Raw genomic sequence first — 26,636 nt, 5'->3', positions numbered from 1 at the left:
ATCCATCCTAATTCCTCAATTTTTCCATTTATTGTTAATGAACTTCAACTTAACTCAGTTAAAAATAAAATACATTTAGCTAATTGGGCTCAACATCCTCTAAACACATATTCAAAAAGTAAGCCCCTTCTGTTACATAGATGGAAAAGCTCGCCTTGTGTTTTATTTATAATGGACAGCAAAATCAGGTATTGGTGCATAGAAATAATTAATACTTTGTCCATGTGGTACATTTAATTAGAAAGGCAAATGAGCTGGCATGGCATTTTGAGGGTCTTTGTCATTCATGGGTAAATTTTCCTTCGGCATTCAGTGTCTTGTTTATGCATCAGTTGATTTACAAGCAGATTGTTTAACTATAAGTACACAGACTCAAGAATGGTGGTATTGAATTTGCTAACAAAAAGCAGAAGGGAGGAGTGGATCGTGTAAAAAACAATCATTAACTATCACACGATTGCAATGGATGCTGTTTTAAATTTCCTACCACTAAAAACAAAGTCTCAGCTCTTTCTTAGTGTATTGAAGAATGTTTTTCAATTGTTTCAATGATTATTTTCAATTGGGTGGTGCTTGGCTGACGGAGAAACGTATTTTTAATTTTAAAACAGGCCTGAGTTTCTCTTATGCACTATTTGCCTTTGCTGCCAGGTTATCTAACGTACACAGGGGAATTTAGTGACTCAGATTTTTCTAATTAGGGAAATTTGTCTTTTGTGAGTAAGATCATGTTCTTAAGGCTTGATTTGCTATATCTCCCAGATAAAGAATCTGTCATCAGTTTACAACAGAAAATTCGAGTGGAAAGGGAAGTATACATTTAAGTATTAACCAAGTTTGTAGATTTCCAAAGATACTATTTTTCAATGAGGCGAGTCCAGTGACCATTATTTACAGCCATTCCTTCTTCAACCTAGGAGTGTAAAAACATATATCCTTGAACCTAAATGTTAATTCATCTGATTACGACCTAAGTTGAAACATTGGCTGTACAAAATGAAGAATTTTAAGGTGAATAACCAAGGTCTTTTATAAATATTCAATATGCATTATTCTACTTCCATTCTTGACAAATGAAATTATAAGACTGAAAAATGTTAGTAAATTTTCGTTTCAATGCATAGGCAGGTATCTTTTATTTGAGAAATGTAAAAAAATCCTCTGAGCCTGATGAAAACATTTCCAGTGATATAAATAAACATTTACTGATATAACCTAACTTCTCTTTAGACACATACCTCAAAAACAGCCAAAATAGTGAGTGCCCACAACGGATAATTTACTATTGCATACACAATGCCTAAAACCTGTGCATAAGTTACAGAGAACTGAAAATATGTAGCAATAATTAAAGTGGCTCGAAAATCACGTTCAAAATACTAAATGAAAGCCTTTTGTTTACTTGTGGTTTTGGAGAAAGTATATGATGCAACAAATAAGGGAAAGGTAATGAAGTGAATGAGCTGCAACAGAATGCTATGAAATCGACATGAAAATGGCACGGCAGTTATAGTTTGTGATTGATGCATTGAATGAATTTCATGAAATAATGCATGGAGTGAAATGAGGATGTCACAATGGTTACTCAATGTCATTATGGGTGTTTAATGAAGGACGCATGGATAAGGCAGGGTTTCTGGCTGGGCAGATGTCTTACCCATTAAATAGCATAGTAGTACAACGGGGCATGCCAACAGAAGAAGCTTGACTAGCTTCGGCGAATTAACAGCACGGAATTCAGGTAAAACCGTGTATATAACAAAATTTTAGAATGCCTTGAAAGAATGCTGTTGAAGAATAATAAACAGTATAAATAATAAATTCCTCCCAAGAGATATATGGCAGTAACAATGTATAATCTATCCAAAATGTAACCCCGAGGCTTTTGTTGCAAGTGGAAAGATGGTGAAGCATGGGTGGGCTATGAAAGAATCCGAAGAGGCTACTCCACTAAGTAATCCAAAAGTGTGAAAATTTGGTCCGGTTATTTCGAGAAACATGGATGAGAGTTGAATCACCAAATTGCGAGATTCCAAAAGTCGAAAGTGAAGTTCACTTGTGCCGGGTCTCTCGCAAATTGATATGTGTATCTCCATATTCCATCGCCGTCACCTCTCAACCGAACGTATACTTCAACACGGATCAAAATTTGTCCCAATAATGAGTACCCCTTCTTTGCTCCTAACATAACAGGCCTACGTTCGATGACTGTGAACGATAAACATGTTGAAGTGATTCATTTTTCGGCTACAATTTACCCATATTGCTTAACGACCAAGAGATGTAATGAGAGGTTTTTTCGATTTTAATAGCCAGTTTACGTACAACAGCTTTTAGACAATATTCTCCTCTTCAGCCTAATGCCGTCAGGTATCTGTGAACTGTATGCTGAATTACTTTCCCATAGACGCTAGTGATAACGGGTAAGCGCAATAATTTAAAATCAAACTACGCTCTATCTAAAATAACTTTAGGTGATAAGATAGTACTTGATGTATTTTTCACGAATGTTATGTGCTGACGCGATACGTAAGCACTGCCTTTAACACATGTCTACAACCTCTTCCAGAGTCCCCCAATTTCGCCGGTTACACCACTATTCGGCAACTTTAGCAAATCGGCCACTACATTTCGAAGCGCTGTCTGCTTGAAATCCTTGCGCGTCGTTTGGTGAACCCCTTTTGTTCACGTTGACGTTGATGAAGCCGCCATTTGCCCTCGTTTCATGCTGTCGAATTAATTTGCGAAATATAAGGAAGCAAAATTTAGGACTTTTAGTGTTATACACGGATTTGTCATAGGTAATATCACTTTAACGTGGTATAATTGTTTTGAGTAATTTATATTAGGTGTGAGTGTGGTACGCTGTGTTGTTACGGTCTATTGCCGGCCGGTGGATACCGGGGTGTAGCTATTGAATTTTATGTATTTTATTTTTGAGTACATTTCTTATTATCTCAATTGACATCTGTGAAATCTCTTAGGTGAAAGAAGGAACTACTTAATTACACAGCATTTATGTTATTGTTGAGGAAAGTCTTTCGTAATTTAGAATAGTTTTCAATAGAGGCAGTCTGTGGAAGTAATAAGTGCAACAATAATTTTGAGCGGTGTTTGACAATTCATGTGGTGTTTGTTTAGTGTGCGTGTGTGTCAACGACAACCAGGATTTGCACTCAACTCAACGTGCATGATCTAATCATTTCAGAAATGGCAGAGGGGAATGGGATGACAACAATGGATCAAGACGAATCTGGAGACGATAGTGTTGTGGTTACTTTGGGGCCGGTAGTGCAGCCTTCCTTCATGAGAGAGAAAACCCAATCTGAGGATTACGAGACATTAATTGCATATGGGCTGGATGAAAAGGTTGCCTTAAAGTTGGATGAAATCTACAAAACTGGTATGTCACTCACCCTTTAGTTTACGTGCAATGCATGTTGTTTTTATGTTAAACTGTTTATGATTTTAAACCTGATTAACCTTCTATTGTCGCCTTATGTAGCACTTGATTTTTTAATTAACTTGTCTCTATGAAACCAAATATATCGCTTTAAATTTTACTGATGATTAAACCGATGAATTATGTAGCAGTGTGGTGAAGTTTGCAGTGGTGAGAAAACAGTTTTGGCATTCAAAGTATAGAAGCAGTGTTTTATATTACATTTTCAGAAAGGGGCTGTTTATTTTCCTCAATTGGTTTTGTCTAATCTTTGTTTTTTGCACAATTTGAATATGATGTGATTGTTTTGCCTTAAAATGCTATGCACAATTACATACCAGCATTGTTCTTGCCGGAACACCGCTAGGAGTTTGCAGCTTAGGTACTGCTGTATATTGGTTTTCCTTAATTATTTTTGGTAACTGCGTGTTTTAGGTATCATACAAACTTCGAGGTTTGGGAACACTATCGAATGTTAAGGTTCGGCGATCCAATTGTATCAATTTTTGTAGCGTGAAATCTATCGATAGATTATATATTTACGTTCATAGATATCTCACTATTTTCTCTATTTGAGAGTAATTCATGGTGTGTTTGATACATGCCTATCTTCTGCTATGAAATAGGATAGATACAACTGTCATTACTGCTGTCTTCATTAATTGCTTTTAAATCTGCGTTATTAATTAATAATTTGAGTGGTTACTGATACATACACAAATTGTTTACATGTAGTTAGTGTGCTAATAAGTTCCCGGCATTTGTTGTCAATGGTAAATTGTGTGTCGCCCATTTGTTAGAGCGGGAATTATTTTTTTGCCACTGGAGAACATCATAAGTTTTAATTTTTGTGCGTTGCATTTCTCTGTGTGGATCGTGGCAATTTACTTAGCCGTTCTCTCCATTTCTGTTATTGAGGCCCTCCGTTCGATTAACCTGGTGATCATAGTTTTTGAAAATTGAGTAAAATAGATGAAAGCAGCATACTCCACAATTTCGGATTTCGTCAAGAAATTTCAAGTCGAAATCACGTTTAAATTTAATGGAATAAATATTTATTCTATTTTTTTTCAAGGTCAATTGGTTTTTCAATATAACTATACAAATTATCAAAAGTACACGGAAAGTAATTTGGAGTTGTCAGTTCAACGTCTTAGGTTAGTACCATCAATACTACGCATGACATGCAGTGGGAGGATGTAGAGAGGGAGTAGGCACGTGACCTCATTCGAGCCGGTGGAAACAACAATGCTCGTATTGCAAATTGTTCAAGTTCTTCAGCAATACGAAATAATTTATGCCTTCTTGTGGTCGGTCTTGTTAGTTACTTGGGAATCACATTATCTCTCACTTTCGAAGCGAGAAATTCTTGATTGTGCGCTCGATTTCAGTCATTTTTTGTGCCCCATGCCATCTTTCCTCTAATTACAGAATAGTAAGGGTTAAGAAATATTTAACTATCATCCCCATTGCGAATATACAGTGAGATCTGATTTATGTACACGTTACTGATACCTTCATGTTGTGTTCACTTAACGGTTCGAGATTGTAGGTAGCTCTTGAGTTTTGCAATTGTTTTCTATTGTATCATATTGGTACATAAAATACGAATTTTTCCCCCATGTGAAAAATTAACCAATATTTCCAAATATAAGCGTTTGTTTCGTCGGTTACCCTTAAAAAGATAGTGGAAATGGGTCGGTTTTAACCACCCTTAAAAATGGGATTTTGTGGCATTTTTGCGAATCCATTGTCTTTAAGGAATTGTATTTAAAGGTACACCATTGAATTTAGTGAAAATATAAAAAGCTATTTGCGTCTAGTTAATAATTAAAGGTCAAAATCAGTTTAATTTCTTCAATTTAATGTAATCACTAGTCACTCGGCTTGGATTATGCCTTTGTAGATTTTGGCCATCAGTAACTTTTTGATAAAACAATAGCATACAAACATCTGCATCATATTTTATTGGAATAGGTAATTGCAATGGCTAAATTGTTTTCCAAAATATATCTACAATTGGTATACACTCCTAGAGAGCTATCATATTGTGTCGGCATAGGCCAAAAATATTTCACATAACCTGAGCAAGTGTACAAAATTAGCAACGTTTTGCAATACATACAAATAAATGGCCAATATTAAAGGATTGAAAGAGGTCATATGGATATAGGTATGTTCATTTTATATGGAAGTTTTGATTTATTTGATTTGAGATATGCAGGTCTGATTTGAGGGTTCAGTATGAGAAGTCCCAAAATGGTTTGTTGGTACAACCTAGAGTTAAATAAGTTTTGTTTAAGTGATATTATATTTATGGGGGTTTCAATAATCACATTTTATTAAAACCTTTGTTTTGCTAAGTTTTACTTATCATGGGTTTGGGGGATTTATAAGTTGTAGAGAAACCAAAGCAATTTTATTAACACCAAGAATATACAACTTGCATACTTAGATATATTTAATCCGAAAAACACTGTATGATCCTTAATAATTATGCATTAGTATTTTAGTAGTATTTATGGTTTAAGTAACCATGTGTTACCATTTTTCCTGGGAAATTCTTGGGTTTTATGAAAAAACTTCAGTTCAAATTTCAATAGATCCTTAGGTGCCATAGTTCATTGGGCTTGGGTATTCTGTGATTAATGTAATTTTTAATTGTTTATTGAATTCTTTCTATTGTGAGCCATTTGCATTCACATTTTTTATGCCTAAATTATCTTGTGTGATAGAAATGTCACAAATTTAGGGCATCTATACTCTTGCAGGTTTAATGTTTATTTTATCAACAGAAAGAAAGTGTACTGTAGGTGTTAAGTTTGAAACAACACATTAAAAACCTTAATGTAAGAAGTTATGACCTGGCTTTGAATGCATGAGAATTATTTTCCCTGATTTTGGTACTGTCTTCCTTTTGGGATCTTCTTTAGTGTATATGAAATATTTCTGCAGCTAAGGGAGAGGAGAAAATTTCAAAAGGTGAATTTCAAAGGAATGCAGATGGCAAGGCTTAACTAGCCCAAAACTTAGTTAAGGTGGCCTCATATTGAAAGCTTCTATAAGAGTGACCCACCACTAGTATTCTAAGACATGTGGCAAGGCTGAATTGAAGTACCCACCCATGTGCTCCAAGAGCCTTATCTAAAAAATCAGACTCAAAGGTACTCATTTCGAATGAATTAGAGGCAGTGATAAGAAATTCTTGACTGTTGCAGAATACACCCTATTTGACTTCTAGTGGCTAATATAGTAATACCCACCTACAATGGAAGGTCTGTTCCTTGGGTCTCAGTTTATTGAAAAAATTATGATTTTTTCCATTTTTGGCATCTTTGTTAGAGTATCCTTTTTGAGAATGGAGTAATGAGGTGAGTTCGGTAGACAGAAGGCAGAATTAAGATAAAAATGTTAGCTAGAAATTAACTGCACATATATCTTTCGTTCATCCATTTAAATATTGATATCGATGAATAACAAAATTGATAAAGAAATATATGTGAATTGTATATTTTAGTTGTGTCCTCAACATTAGCTATGGTCAGCCCTTGAAAAGTCATGACTGTGTTATGACCACACAGAGAAAAGGAAAATGCAGTTTAATGAGGAAAATTTGTGAGGACTGCAAATTGCATCGGAAGAAATAGTTTAGGTGATCCTGAAACGAGGGGTATTATTGACTCACCCTAATGAAAAACTGATCAGTGTGTGTGGGCTGTATGCTTTCTGTCAGATTTAGACAAAGAAGCCTTCACAAGGAAGAACGAATCGCTGGCAGGGACGTTAAGTATTTTAAGATAGGGTTTTTTAAACATTGCTAGGGGCCATGGATTTATGAGGTACATAAGTATGTGTATTGAAGTAAGGAGACAGTCATAGATTGAATTATTTTGAAATATGGATTTGGGGTAGGATGGTGAGTGTGAAATGGGCAGAAAGATAGTGGGGCAGGAAAGGGGGTTGTGGGAGAAAGAAAAGGCAGGGAAGATGAATTCAGTGTTTGATATTCCAATGCAACAATTTCAGTGTAAAAATCATTCGCCTTGACTGGGATCCCAGTCAAGGTGAATGATTTTTACACTCTGAAATTGTTGCATTGAAATGCACATTAGCGGATGACTCCGTTAAAAGTAACTGTTCCGGCATCTCCCGCAGTTTCTTTGGAATCAGTGTTTGATAATTTATTTAATGGTGAGAAAAGGGGGAAAATGCTATTCAGCCGCTGAATGGGTTGGAATAGATCAGCCATGTTGCATTGAATGAATGAAGGAAGGAAGTTTTGAGGTATTGAAGAGGGTGTCTTTGTGTTGCAGGAGGTCACTTTAGTCATGTTTGGAGAGGCAAGATGATATATCGTTGTACTGTTGTATCATATAGCTCTATCCAAAACATACCATGACCAACAGAATATCCATAATAATAATATGCATCTATAATCTACCTTATCTTCATCAGTAAATAAAAGTTAGTTGGGGTGTTTTGAGAATTTGTTATTTTTGGTTAGCTCCTCGGATTTTATTGCCTTAAAATCACCTTGGCAGGAACTAAAATGAAATGTTCAGGATTGGCAACAATTTTCATGAAAAAATTACTGAAAAATGCTTTAAAAATTAATATGGTAGACATTCTTTGATTTAAAAGCATCAGGTAAATTTTTTTGGGGAACTTAAATGGCCATAAGAGTGAACTATTTTGAGATCGCAAACTAATCCTTGTCATATCATGGTCAGGCAATACTGCCTTTATGTAAAAGGTTTAATGTGCTATGGTGAAAATTTTGTAAATAAAGAGAAATTTTCCTGCGATGAAGCCTGTTTTTCCTGGCCGCCAGACTTGTTCTCCAACAATTATTTGAGTTGTTTCACCTGTGCAATAATTTTGTCTATCATCACAGAAATCGATTTTAATATTGCTCATGCATTGAGCCCCTGCATGTGAATTATTTAAATACTATTCAAGTACTATCCTAATATATTTTTGTTGGTTTTGAATAACATGATGCTAGTGGTATGATTGTAAGGAGCCTTGTTCAAGAGAAAGTTTAGTTAGTTTAGATTTAGTTAGAGGATGATGATTTTCTAAATATGACCTGTATGAAGCAAGTCCTTGGTTCATTAGTTGAAATTAGAGTTTTCTTAGAAATTAGATGTCTGAAGTTGTTTGTTACCCAATTTCATTTGAATGTCTAGCATGCAGTGCAGGAGGAAATAAAAATCTCTTCTGAAGTAGTGTTGTGTTTCAAATTGGTTTTTCACTGAAGTTAAATGCATTTAATTAAGGGAATAATGTGTTATTTATATTGACAATAATAAATAGCCTGATCTCATTTATAATTGCTTACTTAAGTATTCAATTACAATATTACTTTTTGTGTATGTGGTGATTTACAGTTGAAATTAATGGTGTTGAGGTAATTATTTTTTGGACAAGTTGCGAAGACATGGCATCAGAAATGAAATAACATGAATTTTTTAATTGTTTTTTCAGACCTGCTGTGTAATTACTTCTAATCAGTGAATTAGTTCATGTTTAGGAAAGCCATTGGTGGTTCTGTTATTTGCTTTGCCTAAATGAGGAATGACTTCATGGTAATCATAAGCTTCAAATTATGTCATGATCAGTATTATTAGTATTATATCAGTATAGAAGCTTTTCTTTTGGTGGGAGATAATACTGTGTGAGTATGTTGTAGGGTTATTTATTTTTAACAGTTACGTGGTAGAGATAAATGAATTTTAATTTTCTGGACTGGTAGTTTTACTTGGCTGTATGTATATTTAGTGCAATAATGCTTATTGCACTCTTCACAATCTTGTGTACCAATATAGAAGTAATAATTAATAAAATGAGGGTGAAGTGTTTTTGTTTGTTTCATGAATGTCATAAGTTACCCTGTGAACGAAGTTGATTGCCAAAGGAGGCTAGATAATTTTTTTGCAACAAAGATTTCAAGTCCACTGCATTACACTGGAGTTGTAGCATGAATATATACGCTCCTTGCCAAAGATTTAAATCTTATTTAGGGTGTTCAAGTATTTTGTAATTTTTCGACATTACAGGGAAATTGGCTCATGCAGACTTGGATGAGCGGGCATTAGATGCCCTAAAAGAATTCCCTGTTGAGGGTGCTTTGAATGTTCTTGTTCAGCTGTTGGATGCCAATTTGGAGCACGTCAGTAATAAGTCTGCGTACTTGTGTGGCGTGATGAAGACTTACAGGCAGAAAAGCAGAGCTGGGCAAGGTTCACAACCCAATAACTTAGCCAAAGCACCTGATGAGGATAAAATAAAGGTATGGATGGAAATTTCACACATCACCGTAAAGGTGTCCATTTCAATTATGGTCATTTTATGAAGTTTAATGAATGTATATGTTTACTTAAGGGGCTGAAAAGTTTTTCTGTAATCATTCTTATATTTGTGTACTTATAACATGTAGTTGTGCAAGAGAATTGTTTGGTAACCTAATTATAGTTAGTTTCATTAAAAATTTTTTAAATACCTTTGATTAAAATGTTTTCTTGAGTTTCTTTTGTTACATTTATGTAGTATGTTGTTTGAAAAGAAAATCTTTTGATGCACTGATTCGTAAATTTAATGAGAATTTTAAAATGTTACAATTAATAATACTTTGATTGCTTAGGTCCCCATTAATTAATATACCAGCAGTGTTGCTTGGCTTTCCTTGGCATATTTATGATTTGACAATTTAACGACTGATCCTAAATATGCAGTAAACCCCTCATGTTTTTGTGGGGGACACAAAATGGGAAAAATGTCCCTTTAAAATATATAGTTCTTTGATTGTGAGAGTGCATTGAAAGAATAATGTTTCATTCTGTATGAAGCATTGTTCTTTTATTTTCTATCCACAGTAAGCATATTTACTTGTGTTGCAGAGACTTCATTGTTAGCATTGCATGGTGAGTCATTTTCATTAGAATGGCTAAACAAGACTTGGGTAAAATTACTTTTAATCCACTTGAACCAAAGTGTACATAGTATTTTTAATTTAAAAATGGTTTTGGACCAATGCAAAATTACTTTTTATAAAGCCAAGGTGGAAAAGTGACAAAATATAAATTTATATCTTAGATGTTATTGCTTAAATGTGTTTGAATCATCATCCAAACAAACTTTTAGGCAAGTTATACTTGGTGGTAGAGTCCTTTAACTGCAAGGAATTTCCTTGAAAGATGAGCGAACTGCAGGAGAGACAGCAGTCCTAGATCTGTCAAAGAGCTTGTTAAAAATCAGGAATTCAAAAATTGAAGAAACTATGGGTTTTCTGAGTATTTAATTGATAAGTGTTACCAGACGTCCTGTTTTGCAATGAATCAAAGGCAGCTTTTTCAACTTGCAAAATTTGTTTCCTGATTCTAAAACTTTTAATTTTTCCTTTTTTTCCTGTCCTTCCCATGAAAAGCAATAGAGAGGCTTTGCAAAATTTAATATTATTCGTCCTCTTGAGGAAGATTCATTGAAGCAAATATTGGTTATGAGGAATCCAGCCATTCGGACATCTTAGTACTTCTCAAAATTATTGATTAAGGGTTATTTATCTCTTTTCACACCGCCTACCTGTGGCTTACAGAGTACCATGTGTATAGATAGAATATCTCACATGCTAAATCAGAATGTTATGCTGTGAGTGAGGGGATAGACCAGACGTATTGGTAGCAGCCTTAATGTAGTGATTGTTAATATTTTGTAAAATAATATTTTAGCTCAATTGTGTGTATGCATTTAAAGTTGGTTTTCTCCAGTGTGTAAGGCCCAAGCCAGTATGTAAATATTTTTTATGACTTTAGCATTCCTTTGAGTATTTTACTTGATATGAGGAAACATTATTAAATCTATCTTTATTACAAAAACATGACTTGTAGGAACCGAATGAATGTCGTTCATTAACTTAATTAATTTTTTTACTACTTAGAAATTTATTGCAATAGGGATTGGTGGCATTTTTTATAATATGGATATATAAGCCGTTCAAGTATGCATTTTGGCAATATGACAGTTGTGAATTCGATGTTATTGTAAATGTGAATCTGATCATAATTAGGTTATACTTAAGGTAAGAATTGGTTAATTTTTTATTACATTTGTTGCCCTTAAAATGATTTATGGTGTGCCCTCAAATATTTGGTATTTATCAAATGGATATTCCAAGTACCTTTTTAGAGTGGTACATGGGTTGCAGAACACTTCAGTTGTGCGTTAACAAGTTTGTTAAAGATATTGCAGCTAAGACTGATGGGTCTGGATATGGGCAGTGGAAATCTTACTAACATATTTCTTATGCATCTGGCACCTGTGCTTTATAAAAGTTAAAGGAAAAATATTTGGATGTTATACTGTGTCCTTGTATCTTGTGTAGGTAGTTCATTAATGGCCTCATTCATTCATACCGGTCCTCTGATCTTAATGGGGAGGGGGGGTGAAGTACTTAATAAAATTCCTTAAATATGCCCAAACAATTATAACTTAACATGATGTTTAAGTCATCTGTTAGCTCTTCAATTTCTTAAAATATTTCTCTCATGCTGCTAATTATAAGATATATGTTGAATAATACAGGTTCGTCTTCAGTGTGAAATAGTTAAATTTTTAACATTGTTGCTGAAAAAAGGAAAGGGCTGGGAGAAAAAGGGAATTTGAAAGGAATGATCAGGAAAGTGGTTAAAGAATAGGAGGTAGTAATGGCTAGGCCTGGGACACCTGTAAGAATGAGAATTTTGGAGAATCTAGTTTTTTAAGTAAACAAAAGAATTGAAAGTGATAATAGACAGGTCACGGTAGGTTGAGAAAGAAACTGTTTGCTACTGGATGGTAAGTTATGTAAAGAAATAAGTTTTCTAGTTAACATTCCATAGTAATTGTACTTGGCATGCAGAAAAATTTGTGTCACTATTACAGATTATCCAATGCAAGTTATCTAACATTTAATTCACACTTGTGAAGAAAAAAGCAGTACTCATTTAAAGATATTTTCAAAGGATATTTTAACTGTCCTCTTATCATGATTGACATTGTAAATGTTATAGTGACCAATGCATATCATCTTAGCTTTCAAATGTAGCAAGTTTTCCAGCCATTTTTTGTATCCTCGGTATGGAATTTAAAAAACTAGCTGAAGTGGCATCCAATACCAAGTCTACATTTTTAATCAGTAAGTAATTTTAAATCATTGACATTTGCTTATTTGTAGTTCTGTATTGGTATTAAAATGTTGGAGGGCTCATATCAATCTTTTTATAAGTTTAAGATATTGCCATTTGATACTGGGAAGCAGAATTGCTATGATTTTGTTAATTTTCTGTTAATGCGTTGGATACATTGTTTGGGTACATTACCTCTAGTATGCAACTTTATTGGAAAATCCTTAATTAATATCGAGCAGATGTATTCATAACACATTATTCAATGAAAGTAATTGCATGGGATATGCTAAGTTTTGCCTGTCATTTATAAACTCTCTCCCCAAATTGACTTAAGAGTCAGAAATTTGGGGCTTTCTGGTTCAGTAATAATAATTTCACCCAAAGGAAATATTTCGCTGGGTATAAAATTCATCCCTGCAGACATGCAAAGGGCCAGGCTTTGTCCAGAAATTTTACTTCTAAGTAATTTTTTGGGTAATTAATTTATTTAGGCAGTAAAATGTGCAGTTTAAATTTTTATTTTCATTTTAAATGTTGGATGTTTTGTTCGTTGTCTGTTAACCCTGTTGTTTTACTTTTTCTTTTTCACAGTCAATATTGGAACGGACAGGGTATACATTGGATGTCACTACTGGACAGAGGAAGTATGGTGGTCCCCCCCCAGGATGGGATGGCCCCACCCCAGGCAATGGCTGTGAGGTGAGCTAAATGTTTTTTCATACTCTTTTGAGTTAGAACAATCTATTAGTTAAAGCATCAGCTTGGACTGTTCATATGATAATTATGGGTGTTACAGTCCTTATGTTATTGTAACCTACATGGATTGATAATTGGGCAGGTGCATTTCATCTTGTTCACAAGGCTTCCATCACGTATTTATTTTTAGAACACGAGGCACGTTGGATGTGGAGCCATTTGACACAAATATTATTCATGAAGTTGCACATCCATTGTCTTACATTCATTGTAAGTATGTGTGTGATAGCATAGATTTTACATGTATGCATATGAGGCACTATGATAAAATCTCCACTCTATAAATTCATGTGGTGTGACAAGTATGTTTGCTAATAGGCTAGTGCTATTTTTATGTTGTATTGTTTAGAAAGTCTGGGCAAGGGAGGGGTCTGAAAAAGACTGAAAAGATTTTGGCAAGGTTGGTGAATATGTTATTGATGACTGTTAAAATTGTAAAACGAAGTATAATTTTGTGGTGCTGACAGTAGCAATATGATTTTGTGTGAATAGCGCTCTAATATAATGCTGAGAACTTAAGGGGGTGGGTGTGTGTATGAAGTGAAGACTATTTTTTCGCTGACTATGAATTAATGGCTGGTGCGTGTTCATTTCAATTACTACTTTGCATCATTTGTATGATGGTAACAGTGTGCCTTTTTACTTTGATGAAGTATGAAAAAATGTATCCAAGGCTGTTTTAAATAAATAAAAAATAATTAAAATGTGCTTTGTCTGTAAGGGAAAACAGGTTTTAAAGGGTGTTTTTGATAGTAGGAGGGGTGTCTGTTTATCTAGAATTTTATTACCATTTTTAACAGAACACTCTAAGATAGATCATTTTTAAATTCAAAATCTTAGACCTCTAGATTTGGAAGACATACCTTGCTGGTCCCCATTGTCATGGAAAAGTTAAGCATTTTATTTTATATTCTTGAATCTTAATGTAGTTTCTTTATCCATATAATTACTTAAATTTCTTTTCTTTATTACAATCATTAGGGAAGACTAGAGATTTACAAAATATTGTACAAAATGAGCTTCAAAATAAGATTGTACATATGTGAATAAAAAATTTAACTGGGCACAGAAAAAAGCTGGTGATTCTGTCACCTCTTACGTAGTGCATTCTATTGGGTCTCTATGACAGTTGCTTGGTGAAAATCTGGGAGTATATTATTTTATTCTATTATTTCAAATCTTACTGAAATAGTTAATTAACTTAAAAAATACATTCATAAAACATTATTGTGGATATTTTCTAGTTAAAAAATGACATTCTCAAATCTATGAAAGGAGTAAATTAATATTCATTTACTATTAATAATCTGTGAAAATTATGATATCCGTGTTTTACCTTTTCCACAATCAAGTTCTCATTAAGTTGTTTAGCCCAATGACCATTTTATGAAGTGATATTTGTCAAATATATTTTCCAGAATACAGTTTTCCCATTTCTACGTTAATTAATGACCAGTTTCTCAACATGAAAAGTTAAAATTTTTTCAAATAATTATATGAACTCTTTATTATCTGTGTGTTGATTTTCAATTTTGTGGATTACCCATACTATTCTCTTCTCTGCCTCTAAATTTTATTATAATTGTTTGCAAAATCTGGGATTTCTTAAAAGTTTTTAATTTTTCAAAATCAAAAGTTGAAGTCTTTAATGTTTTAATTTAAACATTTTTTAATATCCATACTTTCCTATTATCAGGTCCCTTGCATTCATTATCCTTGTGAGTTTCATATTCTCCTTCTATTAGAAAACCATAAACAAAGTAATCAACCATAAGGTTGGTTTGATAGGTGATGATGGAGTTCACCCAGTACTAAGCCTGACTGCATGTGAAATTCACAGATCACGGTACGGGGGCCAGTTCCTTTCCCTGTGCTGGTCATGGTTTCCTAGGAAGATCTGGTCCCCAAAAAATCACATGGCTGCTAGTGTTAATTAAAGTTCACCTTAATAAATGAAAAAGAAACACTTTGTTCCAATCCACCACTTTATTACAGGTACGACTAGTTTCGACGCTACGGTGTCATCCTCAGGTACAAAGTTTAAAGTCACAATCATTATATATATACCCTCTTCTGGAAAGGGTGGGGGAGTTGTGGGAAGAGGGGGCGGGGAGGAGGATGGACAAGAAGGAAGAGTTGGAGATCCGGAGAACAATGAAGAAACATCCTTTACTCAATGACATTCTGTTTGAAAACGTATCACCTCTCCTGGAAGCCTCCCTAGCAATAACAGAAAGACAGAACCTCTAACCCCTTCCCCCTAACTCCCATTGACTCCTAACCCGTACCTTTATCCCCATTAGCCATTGACTCAAATTATACCGACCAATGAAATTTTCCCCTTTCTTAACCCACCTTCCAATCCCCCCCACTCACTAACGCTTTTCCTGGTGTTTCCTACCCTCTCCCACATTCTTTCGTTCCTACCCCCGTACTCCCCTCCCCGCCCCCTCTTCCCACAACTCCCCCACCCTTTCCAGAAGAGGGTATATATACAATGATTGTGACTTTAAACTTTGTACCTGAGGATGACGCCGTAGCGTCGAAACTAGTTGTACCTGTAATAAAGTGGTGGATTGGAACAAAGTGTTTCTTTTTCATTTATTAAAATGAACTTCCACAAAGTTGAGGCTGAAACTATTGAACTTACTAAAGTTCACCTTATTGACTTTTGCCAGGTATGGAGATGATTTTGGAATATTTTAATCTATTGCACTCCATTATATTTGTCCTCATATATCAAGGCCATAATGTCTTTCATTACTGAATTACTGAATCACCTTATTTTTATCTTATCATATGTATCTCTTAAATTCTAGCTCTCATTATTTATATATGATTAATGAAAATAATAAAAATACATTAACATCGGTAATAGTTACTTTCCGGAGCAATTGAGGGAAGCTTAACACAAGAGCTACCTTTTCATTCCATTAGTACAATCAGTTGTCCAATTTAAAAATATTGTGAAGAAAATAAAATATATTTGAATCAGTGTAGTTTTTATGTAATAAAGCAAGTTTCAATATTTTTTATTGTTCAGGAGCCGATCAATATTATAAATTTTGCATCAACATAGTGCAAATGATCGCAGTTGTCAGTCACCAGTTCTTGTTTTTTCCATGCTTCAGCATGTGTGAGACAGATGTCATTTTCATTCCCCATAATTTCACCTTGTGTGTGAAATGAAGTCTCCCACAGGTGTTCTTACAATGTATAATTTATGTAGCTAACTCCTAATTGTACAATATTTTCATTTTATTGCATGAATCTTTTCCGGGTAACCCGAAGTTACTAGTTTAAATAGGTATAATGTCCTTAACTTGTGGTACTCCACACCGCTTTGCCATGTTCAAAAGTCTTCCAAAAAACCATTCACATTATGGCTTGTATATGTACTATTTTGTACCTACTGAAAGTGTGCCCATACAAAACTAAGTTAAAAAGCTTTTTTATAATGGCTCATATACATAAATAAATGTTTAAGAAATTGATCATGATTTTTTACCCTGGCTAGTAGTGTACTTGGTGGAAAACTGAAAATGAAATCTTGTGAATAGATGGTTCAACATATGTTGGAAAAGAGGAAATTCTATGGGACAAATATTAAATTGCAAATTGTAGGAAAACATACATTCTGCTTCAAGCAGTTCTCTCGGGTTTCCGACCGGGTCAGGTTGCAGTACACCGACGTTTCGAAGGCTGACTCTGCCATCGTCTTCAGGGCGAAGTACATTCTGATCATGCTAATATGGGGTTAATACTGTATTAATGTTATGGTAGTCTATCATTTCATCTTGGTGTTGCATGGAAACACTGATTCAACACTTCATATGGAAACCTCAATTAATGACCAACATTGACTGGCAATAAATCATTTTTAGCATGCCTTTTTTTTCCTCTCCCCCACTTGTCTAATGTTTCCCTCTAAAACAAGTGTATCAGCAATCGAAACGTTCAGTATCCGCCTTCTTGCCTCTTTTAGACATCACCCTTCAACCCTGTTTTCAGCTATATGATGCGTACTTCGTGTTTGTACTTTGTCTCCAATTTAGTTTATCAATCTTTCTCTGCAACCACATGTCAAAAGCCTCCAATTTAATCAGATCCTCATGCATGAACAATCAAAATCCTACTCCACACAAAACTATGCTACTTATCGAATGTTGCTCCAATCTTTTCCGAGTATCTTTACTTAATTTTGCTGACATCAACTTCCTCTTTGTAAAAGCTTTTTACACTAAAGAAGATGAACTAATTAAAATTTAAAATTTATTATTGATGCCACTATGTGCAATATTAATCTCTTCATTTTTCTGTACTTTCCCATAGTGCAAAGAAATTGTTTCCATGAAGGGTTTTTAATGGATGGGGATAAATTTATGGAATCACTTTTTACATAGCCTCTATTCTTTGTCCTTTATGAATCAAGTAATAGAAGTAGGAATTAGTAGTAGTAAGTAATAGAAGCAGTTGCTATACTGAACACTTCAGATAGGTGTGTTATCTGGATTAAGATATCCAATCAGTTGCAATGTACATTTATACTAGCTCAGGGTAATGCAATCAGAGTAGTTTAAAATGAAGGAATATTTCGGAGGTTATTCTTACTGAATATTACTGTAAGGTTTTGATGGACCTGAGAAAATCTAAATTTTAGTGAACTTATTTATGGAGTAATTTTCTGATTGATTTTTATCATAATTTAAAATTTTTAATACAAATAATTGAGAGCCACACAATACACCTGAGTATACCAAACCTTGTGGGTCTTGGACTTTTGTTTGATAGTGAAAAGTTGAAAATTACTAAATTCATCAAAATTGCAGAATTTTGTTCAGCGGTGTTAATGTTCGCCAGATCTCTTGTATGAAGTAGGTTATGTTGTTGAATGCAGTGTTATTGTTCATCCAGCTAGGCAGTCTATTTCTCCCCTTGAGTCAGGAGAACTATTGCATCTATATCATGCAGTTCTAAATGGAAATCAGGTGACTAATAATGCCAGCAAAAGCTGTAATTAGCTGTGAAAGTAATAGATTTGTCTTATAGTAGTGAAGCATTATCCTGATTTATAATCCACCGAAGTAAAATTTCAAAAGAAACTTAAGGAAAGCGTGAAAGCCTCAATAAAATCTCAATAAAAGAATGTTGAATTGTTGAACAAGGTGAAAACTATTAAAATGGGAAAAAATTACATGTAGGCATAGGCACTATTTTTTTATAATAAAAATAATTCTATACCCCACTAGAGATTATAAAGTACCCAAGTAGGCTGTTTTTAAAACTGCTTGATCCACCGTTGCCAGGTTTCTTAGGACATGGGAATTTGTGGAAAGTTAACTGCATAAATAACTAACATGTTCATTCCGGTTTTGAGTTTTTGTCAATTATTAATCCTAAAAATTTGGAACTGCTAACTTTTTTAGCAGATTATCTTTGATTCAAAGATCCATTTTAAGGGCGGTTTTTTTTGCTTAAATTGTATTTGGTTAGTTGTAGAAGTATAAAAATTATTGTAAGCTCATTTTTTGTGAACTAATGTGAGTGCTACGAAATAATTAATATAATACTCTTGAAATGATTTCTTGCTGTACTTCTATTGTTGTTCTTGCTATTCTGTAAAAAATCAACATTCTCTCGTGTTGTTAATGTTGACCTCTTAAATACGGACTTCTGTTGATTCCTGGTTGCTTCAATCCAATATAAAGGAAAAGGTGAACATGATGCACCATCCTATACAATGTATAGATAATTTCTTTGAATAAACATGGACATATTTTTTTGGAATGGAACAAATTATAGTATTTTACATTAATTTGTTTGCAAAAAGTTGTTCCTCTAAATGAGTTTTTCACGTAATGCGGAAGATGGAGGAACGGATTATGCTCGTATGATGAGGTTCTGTTGTATTTCCCTCCCTGGTTTTCCATTTTGTGGAAATTTAATTCAATTTAGAGAGCAGGACATAGGTCTTCTTTTACAGATTTGATAGTGCCTCAAGTAATATCGAACAATTTTTTTATCCAATTAAATGGCACTTACATAATGTGCTAAAATTAGATGGACATATTTTTTAACAAAATATCCTGCCAGTCAACACTGGCACGAGTGGCAGGGGTTAATTACAGACCAGACTACTCTTAACCCAAAACACCACCTTCAGTCAAGCAATGCTATTCTGATCTCTTATCATTCATGGGAAAAATGACATCTTAAATCTATCTATTCTACACTTAATCTCTCAAATTTTGGTGACATGAAAAATTAGAATTTATCAGAAAAATATGGGGGAAATGTGAGGAAAAGGATTAAGAAAATATTATGATTAGGTAGTTGGTTAAGGTAATGCAAAAGTAGTGGTGCTCAAGGCTTTAGGGAGAAAATTGATTTTTTCCAAAAATTCATCATTGTGCTGTTTAATTTAAATTGCCATGTGTGGTACCATCATTGCATAGCTGTTAGGCTATCTGCCAAAGCTATTATATTCTCAGGGTTGTTGATATCTTCTTGAACCACATCTTCGTCTGCAATAAGGTTATTTTACTTAGTGACTACAAAGTTAATGTCATTAACATAAAGAAGGATTTAAAGATATCTGATGACGCTTTACACTGGGAGCACCTGAAGTTACTCCGACTGCATAAACCTTGAAAAACCACGGCCACTGGAGCATAGCACTCTCCTGAACTACGGATATCATGAACGAAAAGCAAGGGGTTTCATCTCGTAGAATTTATCATTTCGGGAAGTCATCAAAAACTTTTGGACTGTTGGGCTGTTGCTCTATCAAACTAGCAATGAAATGTCCATGATCTTGCACTATATGGATGTGATGGGAAATAGGTCTGTAATTGTTTGGTTTCTTTTTTCTCCGTTTAGGTGGCCATTTTCCAATTATTGCAAAAATTGTGATCTACTAGCTATTTCTTAAATATGATTTCCGGATACAGTGTACTTTCTGGCACCAATTTCTTAAATATGATTTCTAGAAATTGTGTATTATCCGACACTAATTTCTAACATGTAGTCGACATTTGATCAAGCCCTCAGGGTTTGTTAAGGTAAATATAATCAGCAAACAGTAAAGTCGATTTGGGCATCAGTTAGAGGAAGCAATTTGGTAAGCGGCCATAGATATATTCTGTGAGACATTAATAAAGACGCATTGAAAGAAGGAATTTAATAAGTTGCCTATATATTAGTAAGCCCATTCCAAACTGCTCGCTATCCTTTTGCCTTAAATGCTTTTGAGTGAATTAACTGTAAACCCAAATCCCTGAACCTCTCTCTAATACAACCAAAGTAATTTGCTTATTCTTTTAAATTTTCTGCCATCTTTTCTATTTGAATTCAATGAATGCTTTCCAAAATACCTTTTTGGCATTCATCTAAGATGTATTATAATCATAAGTGATCTCCATTCTTTTTGTCTTTAGAGATAACATTCCTCAAATTTTTATCTTGATATCATATAGCCATCGATTTCTCAATGATTTTCTAACATTCAGTTGGTACCATCCAGGTTTCCTGTATAATTCATAAATTTACTTGGACTGAACTTGCTGACCACTGTGCATGTAATGTTAGGGAAGTGATTCCAAGTATCAGTATTTCTGTGTTTCATATCTTCTTTAAAACTTGCAAATTACTCTCTCACACGTATTTTAAGTCTTTATAGCCCCCTCCTTCAAACTATAAATTTTTCTCTTAGGCTTCTTATTTTGAACCTTGGTTAGGGAACTTGGTATTTATTTCTTGATGGTCACTAATTCCTAAAATAGTTTCTATATTTAAGAATTCTTTTAGAAGAAAGTTTTGTTCATGTGAACAAATCAAGAATATTATCCCCCTTAGTGAAGTTAAAATTTGATAATTGGATTTCCAAAATAAAAACTACAGTAAACTCTTGGAATCCTTGAGGGAATTATCCGTTTTTCAGATTATCCATGTTTTTCTCTTCCAAGCACCACAAAACTTTTTTAAAATAGCATTAAATAAAATTAAATTCTTTGATACCGCATTATACCCTTTTAAATATACAAGATTGGAATCTGTGAGCTTAAGCAATGAGTAAACAAAGGAATGAAGTGGAGTAGGGTTTCATGGCACAAAATGAAGTTGACAAAACGTATGGCAATTGAATTTCTCAAGATTTAATTGGACGGTAGCAGTATAGTAAATGTCTGAATTCAGTTGATAAAATAAGCCTGTTGAGAAATAAATGGTGCTGTGTAAGTTTGTTTTTGTTCTTGTGGTCAGTTAGTTAGGTATTAATCATTAACGATTTCATGATATAATCTATTGAAGTAAATCGTATTAAAATATTTCCTTGTTCAGATTGTACTGCTCAATTAGAATTGTATTGTAATTTCAAAGCTAGGTGCTGATGTTATGTAACGCAAATGAATTTTATCCTACCTTAAGTGTGTTGAAACTTCAAAGAGATTGCATAGACACAAAGTAAATCTCATATAACCATCAGTGGATGCAATTTTATGCCAAACTGGTGGTTATGCCCGGCATGACCAAACCATTTCTCCTTACAGCTGTTACTGAATTTAATTACTATTGTAAGCCTCATATGTATTCCGCCAGTTTCTTCATCGCTGTGTCATTTGTGGGCTCGCAATTTTACGGATGCATTGGACAAATACAATTTGATTTTACCAGGTGTAATGAACACAAGTTGAATAAAAACTGATGCACCTAAATAGATAACTCTTTAAAAAAATAATTTGAAGGTATTGAATTGTGCAGTGGCAGTTATCAAAAAAGTGAAGCACTTTTATTGTTAACTTAATTAAATAATCCAAGACATATTTTGCAGTAACTGTGTACAATGTGCAAAGCGTCCGCTCAGGTTTTGGCATAATTCAAAATGTATGTTTGTAGATTATGTAATATTTAGAGAAAGAATGTGACAGTTTGTTCTCGTCATGTTTGTGAAAGAAATGGAATCTAAATTCTGAGTCACACCTCGTTGCCATCTGTGGGTGAAAAAAATTATTTCGTAAAATCAACTTTTTTGATCTGAAAAATATCCAGAGGAGTATATGCAAATCACATATAGTCTAAGTTACTAAGTTTATTTTTACCATAATTATCCAAACAATATAGAGCCCTTAATCAGTCCTGGCTGGGCGTGATGTGTTCTTAGGTCTACAAAATAGTTGTCAGAGTTTTATATTAGTAAGATGGTTCAACTGCATTGCTGTCAGCCGTCAGTGGACAGACCTTTATCACAAGAATTGCCTGCTTATATACTACCACAACCAATCCCAAATTGCAGTGCAGTTCTCTATGTATGAGTGTTTGTGAAGTTTTTCTGCATAATGAATTACGTATGTCCTTCGGATGTTGCAAAAGCAAATTGAAAGAATTTGTTATTTTCATGAAAAGAATATTGTTAGACTAAGAAATGTATGTCATTTTATTAAAAAGTGTAAAATTTACTTCATTTAGTCCTGGCGATACATAAATTTCATTACAACTGGAAAATAATTAAATCAGTTAAATGATCTGGTTATTTTGAAAGTGGCCTAAGTCAATTTGTCTATTATTTCCGGTTGCCCGTGGCTTCATGTTCAAGTTATTTATAAATAAAGCATTTCTTATATTCCGAGTAGGTATGATAATTCTGGACACTCAAGTTCTAAGTTTTCAGAGTTAGTTCAATAAGTGAGCTGTTTACTTTGAAAGTGGCCTAAGTCCAGTTATACTTAAATTAGGACAAATTATTGATAATGTCCAAAGGCAGTGGTAAAGGTAATTATAATTAATTAGTATTTAACAAGTTAACCTCAGTTTTTGGACAATTGCATTAGTTGATTAATAAGTACGTTTAATTAATGCAGTTAAACAAATTAAATATAAAATTTAAAATTTAGTATTAAATTTTAGAAATTATTTCACCCATGGGGGAAGAACAAAAGGACAAGACCATTTAGTGTAGATAGTGAAGAAGAACTAGTAGCCAATGATTTCAAAGAAAATTGACCAAGGAAGAGAATTATAGGGCAATATTCGTCATCATGGGATGAAGATACAAGTAAAAATGGAGAAATAATTGATGAAACATGCATCTAAAAAGGATGACAGATTAAACAGAATTCAAGAAAATATTGTAACTGTACTGGGAATATTGCCCCAAAACAAAGACTGCCGTTGTTGAAAAGCTTGCACAAAAAAATACAAAGAAGAAGAAATCTAAAATTATTTTTAGAAGTTTAGGTATTTTGGAGATATTAATAAGCAAAAAAAATCTTAACGAAGCTATCGAAACTATGACATGAAGGCAAAAAAAATAGAGGTTGGTCAAGAAATTGGAGTTATTTTTCAAATTTCAAAATGGAAAAGCTCCTGTCTATATTCAACAACAGCCCTTCATACAATGTACCTGTCACTGTTCTCTGAAATAATAGCCACAAGGGCTTATCTCTCTCTCCCCTCTTTTTACCTCGCCATTTCTTTAGTTTTCCTGTTTCTTAGGGTTTTCCGTATTTCCCCTCTTTGCTCCTGCCTACCTAACTCCTCACTCTTTCCCCCCCCCCTCTTCCTGAAAAAGTTATAAATATATTGGATCACTAGTTGAATCTTGTATTGTACCTGGAGATGGTTTGATGAACGGAAACGCCTTGTGCATTACAAATATATCTGTGGAAAATTGCAAAATTTGTTTTTCTCACAAGCTCCCGTCTGTAAGAAATTCTTCTTGGCTACCTTTCAAGTAAAGGACACTAAAAATGTGTATTAAACTCTGTAAATGTGGGAAATAAATGTGAGCATATGGTTGGATCATCAAGAAAAATTCTAAGGAAGAGAAGAAACTGGTCTTAAATTATATTGTAAGTATTCCTAAATTTGAATCCCATTATACCAGATCTCGTAATCCTAATAGAAGATACCTGCATCCTGATATCCTTAGGAAAATATTTAATTTGTACATGCTTCATTGCAAGGAAAATAAAATAAAAGCTGTTAATGAGTAGGCTTTTGACAAGTGAGAATAAATGAGTGGACAAGTGAGATTTTAATTTACAATTCCACCAACTACAGGAAGATACATGCTAAAAATGGGACCTATTAAACATCAAAATTAAAGCATCGAATGATGATGAAAGAAGGAATAAGTATAGAGAAGAACACGATGTCCATTTAAGGCTAGCAGAATCAGCTGGAAATTCACTAAAATAGGATTAGGAACATGGATCACGTAATTCAGATTATTATTTCGCTTTTTCATTTGACTTGCTTACCTTATCCAAAATTGACTGCCTCAGTAGCATTTTATAAACGCAATATGTCCATTCCTAATTTGGGTATTCCCGGTTTCCAGAACAATAATTTTCACTTGTACATATGGGATGAAGGTATTGCATCAAGAGATGAAGTAATAGCTTCATACATCCTAAAACTGGTTAAAAAGTTAAGTGAAATACACATAGCTTTATGTGCAGGGCAAAATTGAAGCATTAAAAAGTAGCTTAAATGTGGCTAAAAATTGTCCAAATTTTGTAAATAATGTGTAAATCATAGTTGACAAATATTTAATATCAGGACATTTGTTTTTACCCAATGGTAGAGATTTTGGTATGGTAGAAATGTCATTATAAACTTTTTTACTGTTGGCCCCAAGATTATTAAAATATTATCAAAAAGTGTTGGACAGGTAACAAATTTATGTATATTAAATGACACAAGAAGATTAAGTATCAACAAAATTATTAGAAGACACGATTTTTAAAAGGGTAAAGAATTCTGGCAGAGAATAAATAAACTGGTTAAAAATATGTTGGGTGCGTTTAGTCAGAAATGAACCTTAAGAATTTTCTATAAGACATAAATGAATGAGAATGAAAATTTTAAAGTCCTTAATTTTTAACCACTGCGGGGTAGGCCAAGAAAATTTGAAAATATTGTATTGATACCGCTTTATAAAATTGTCAAATGAATTACAACAGTAAAATTCAGGGACCGAATTGACCTATTTTGATATATACCACCGGAGCATCATGATTTCTTCGAATCCCTTTCACACCCACAGAATGTAGATGAGTAGTAAGTAGTTTTGTAATTTTGAGTGTTCTGTAGTTAAAAAATGTTTTTGAATCGAATAAATGTTTTTGCAAATTGTGTGTTAAGTGTTTAGTTATGTAAAATGAATTGAGAATTTTTTTTCAATTTGAAGCATCTAAATTTAATGCAACAGTTGCAACCAAGGTCCCTCGATATCCGGCCGAGTGCTTTAGCCTGGCTGGAGGGATCCAGGTTTGAATCCCGGTCAGGGAAAATGATTTTTACCCTCTAAAATTTTTGCATTGAAATGCATATTAGCGGATGAATCAATTTAAAGTTACTGCGGCAGCATCTCCTGCAGTTTCTTGGAATTCATCTTAAATTATATTGAATGGACTTGGGCTCCTATAAATTTCATTACGAATCTGGTTGTTAATTTTGAAAGTGGCCTAACTCCATTCTTTTTAAGGAAATCCATATTATTCACTTAATGATTGCCATTATTTTAATAGGAACTATAAATTTAACTCCTTAAGATTCATTGCTCTCTACATGACTCATTAGTATCTTGTAGGTATATTTTTAATTGCATTGAAATACAAACCCATAAATATCTCAATTTAACTATAAGTGGACTTAGGCCAATTTGTAAATAAACAGCTCAAATATTGTTTTCATCAATGTCCAAAGAAACTTGCATGGAAAAGATTTTTTGTCAAAATATGTTCTACGGTGCTTATTGTAACCCCATGAGAAACCACCAGCACTGTATGCCAAGGTTCCTATGTGTGCTAAGCATATGTGCTGATTAAATGGGTCCAAATTAGCAAGGGTTTTCAAAGCTGAGAGTTGGAGGAATGATGAAATTTTGAAAGATGTTCAAAGTGTGTTCGTTGTTCAATTGTTTGCACTAAGTGTGACTTGGTGAACCCATTCATAGCATTTGATAATTTGTAGATGTGGAATTGGATTGAATGAAATGGGAAGAGTGGATGGCAAGAAGAATAGGTTTCCTTTTTGTGCTCGTACCAGAAGAAATGCTTTTAAAAATATAATTTTGCTGCTTGATTAAAATCAAGTTGGTATTGGAAATGCCGGAATATCTACCATATTTAACCGATAATAGCCGTTTGTTAGGCTGATTTGAAGTGCTCCGCACAATTGGGTAGTCCATAGCCATATTAACCCTTAGATTCTCAGGACCTATGTTTATCAGCTTTGTATATCCTAGAAACCCTAACCCACTCAATATGATGATA

The 26,636-nt window shown here is 33.8% G+C and overlaps 1 protein-coding gene across 1 annotated transcript in view; it reads left to right on the top strand.

Moving 5' to 3' along the window:
- Window positions 1–2,691: 2,691 nt before the first annotated feature.
- The window catches only part of Syp (synaptotagmin binding cytoplasmic RNA interacting protein), a 128,718-nt gene continuing 104,773 nt past the window's right edge, over window positions 2,692–26,636 (top strand). Inside the window, exons 1-4 of the mRNA XM_071582918.1 lie at window positions 2,692–2,801; window positions 3,209–3,403; window positions 9,502–9,734; window positions 13,198–13,305. Of these exons, the coding sequence (XP_071439019.1) occupies window positions 3,211–3,403; window positions 9,502–9,734; window positions 13,198–13,305 (534 nt within the window). The 5' untranslated portion in view covers window positions 2,692–2,801; window positions 3,209–3,210. The remainder of the gene's footprint in view (window positions 2,802–3,208; window positions 3,404–9,501; window positions 9,735–13,197; window positions 13,306–26,636) is intronic.

This window comes from Hetaerina americana, unplaced genomic scaffold (assembly GCF_022747635.1).
Source record: "Hetaerina americana unplaced genomic scaffold, ioHetAmer1.1.p SCAF_12, whole genome shotgun sequence".
Classification (NCBI taxonomy): Eukaryota; Metazoa; Arthropoda; class Insecta; order Odonata; family Calopterygidae; genus Hetaerina; species Hetaerina americana.
Note: the sequence above shows the minus strand (reverse complement) of the source record. Positions and strands in the feature narration are given on the sequence as shown.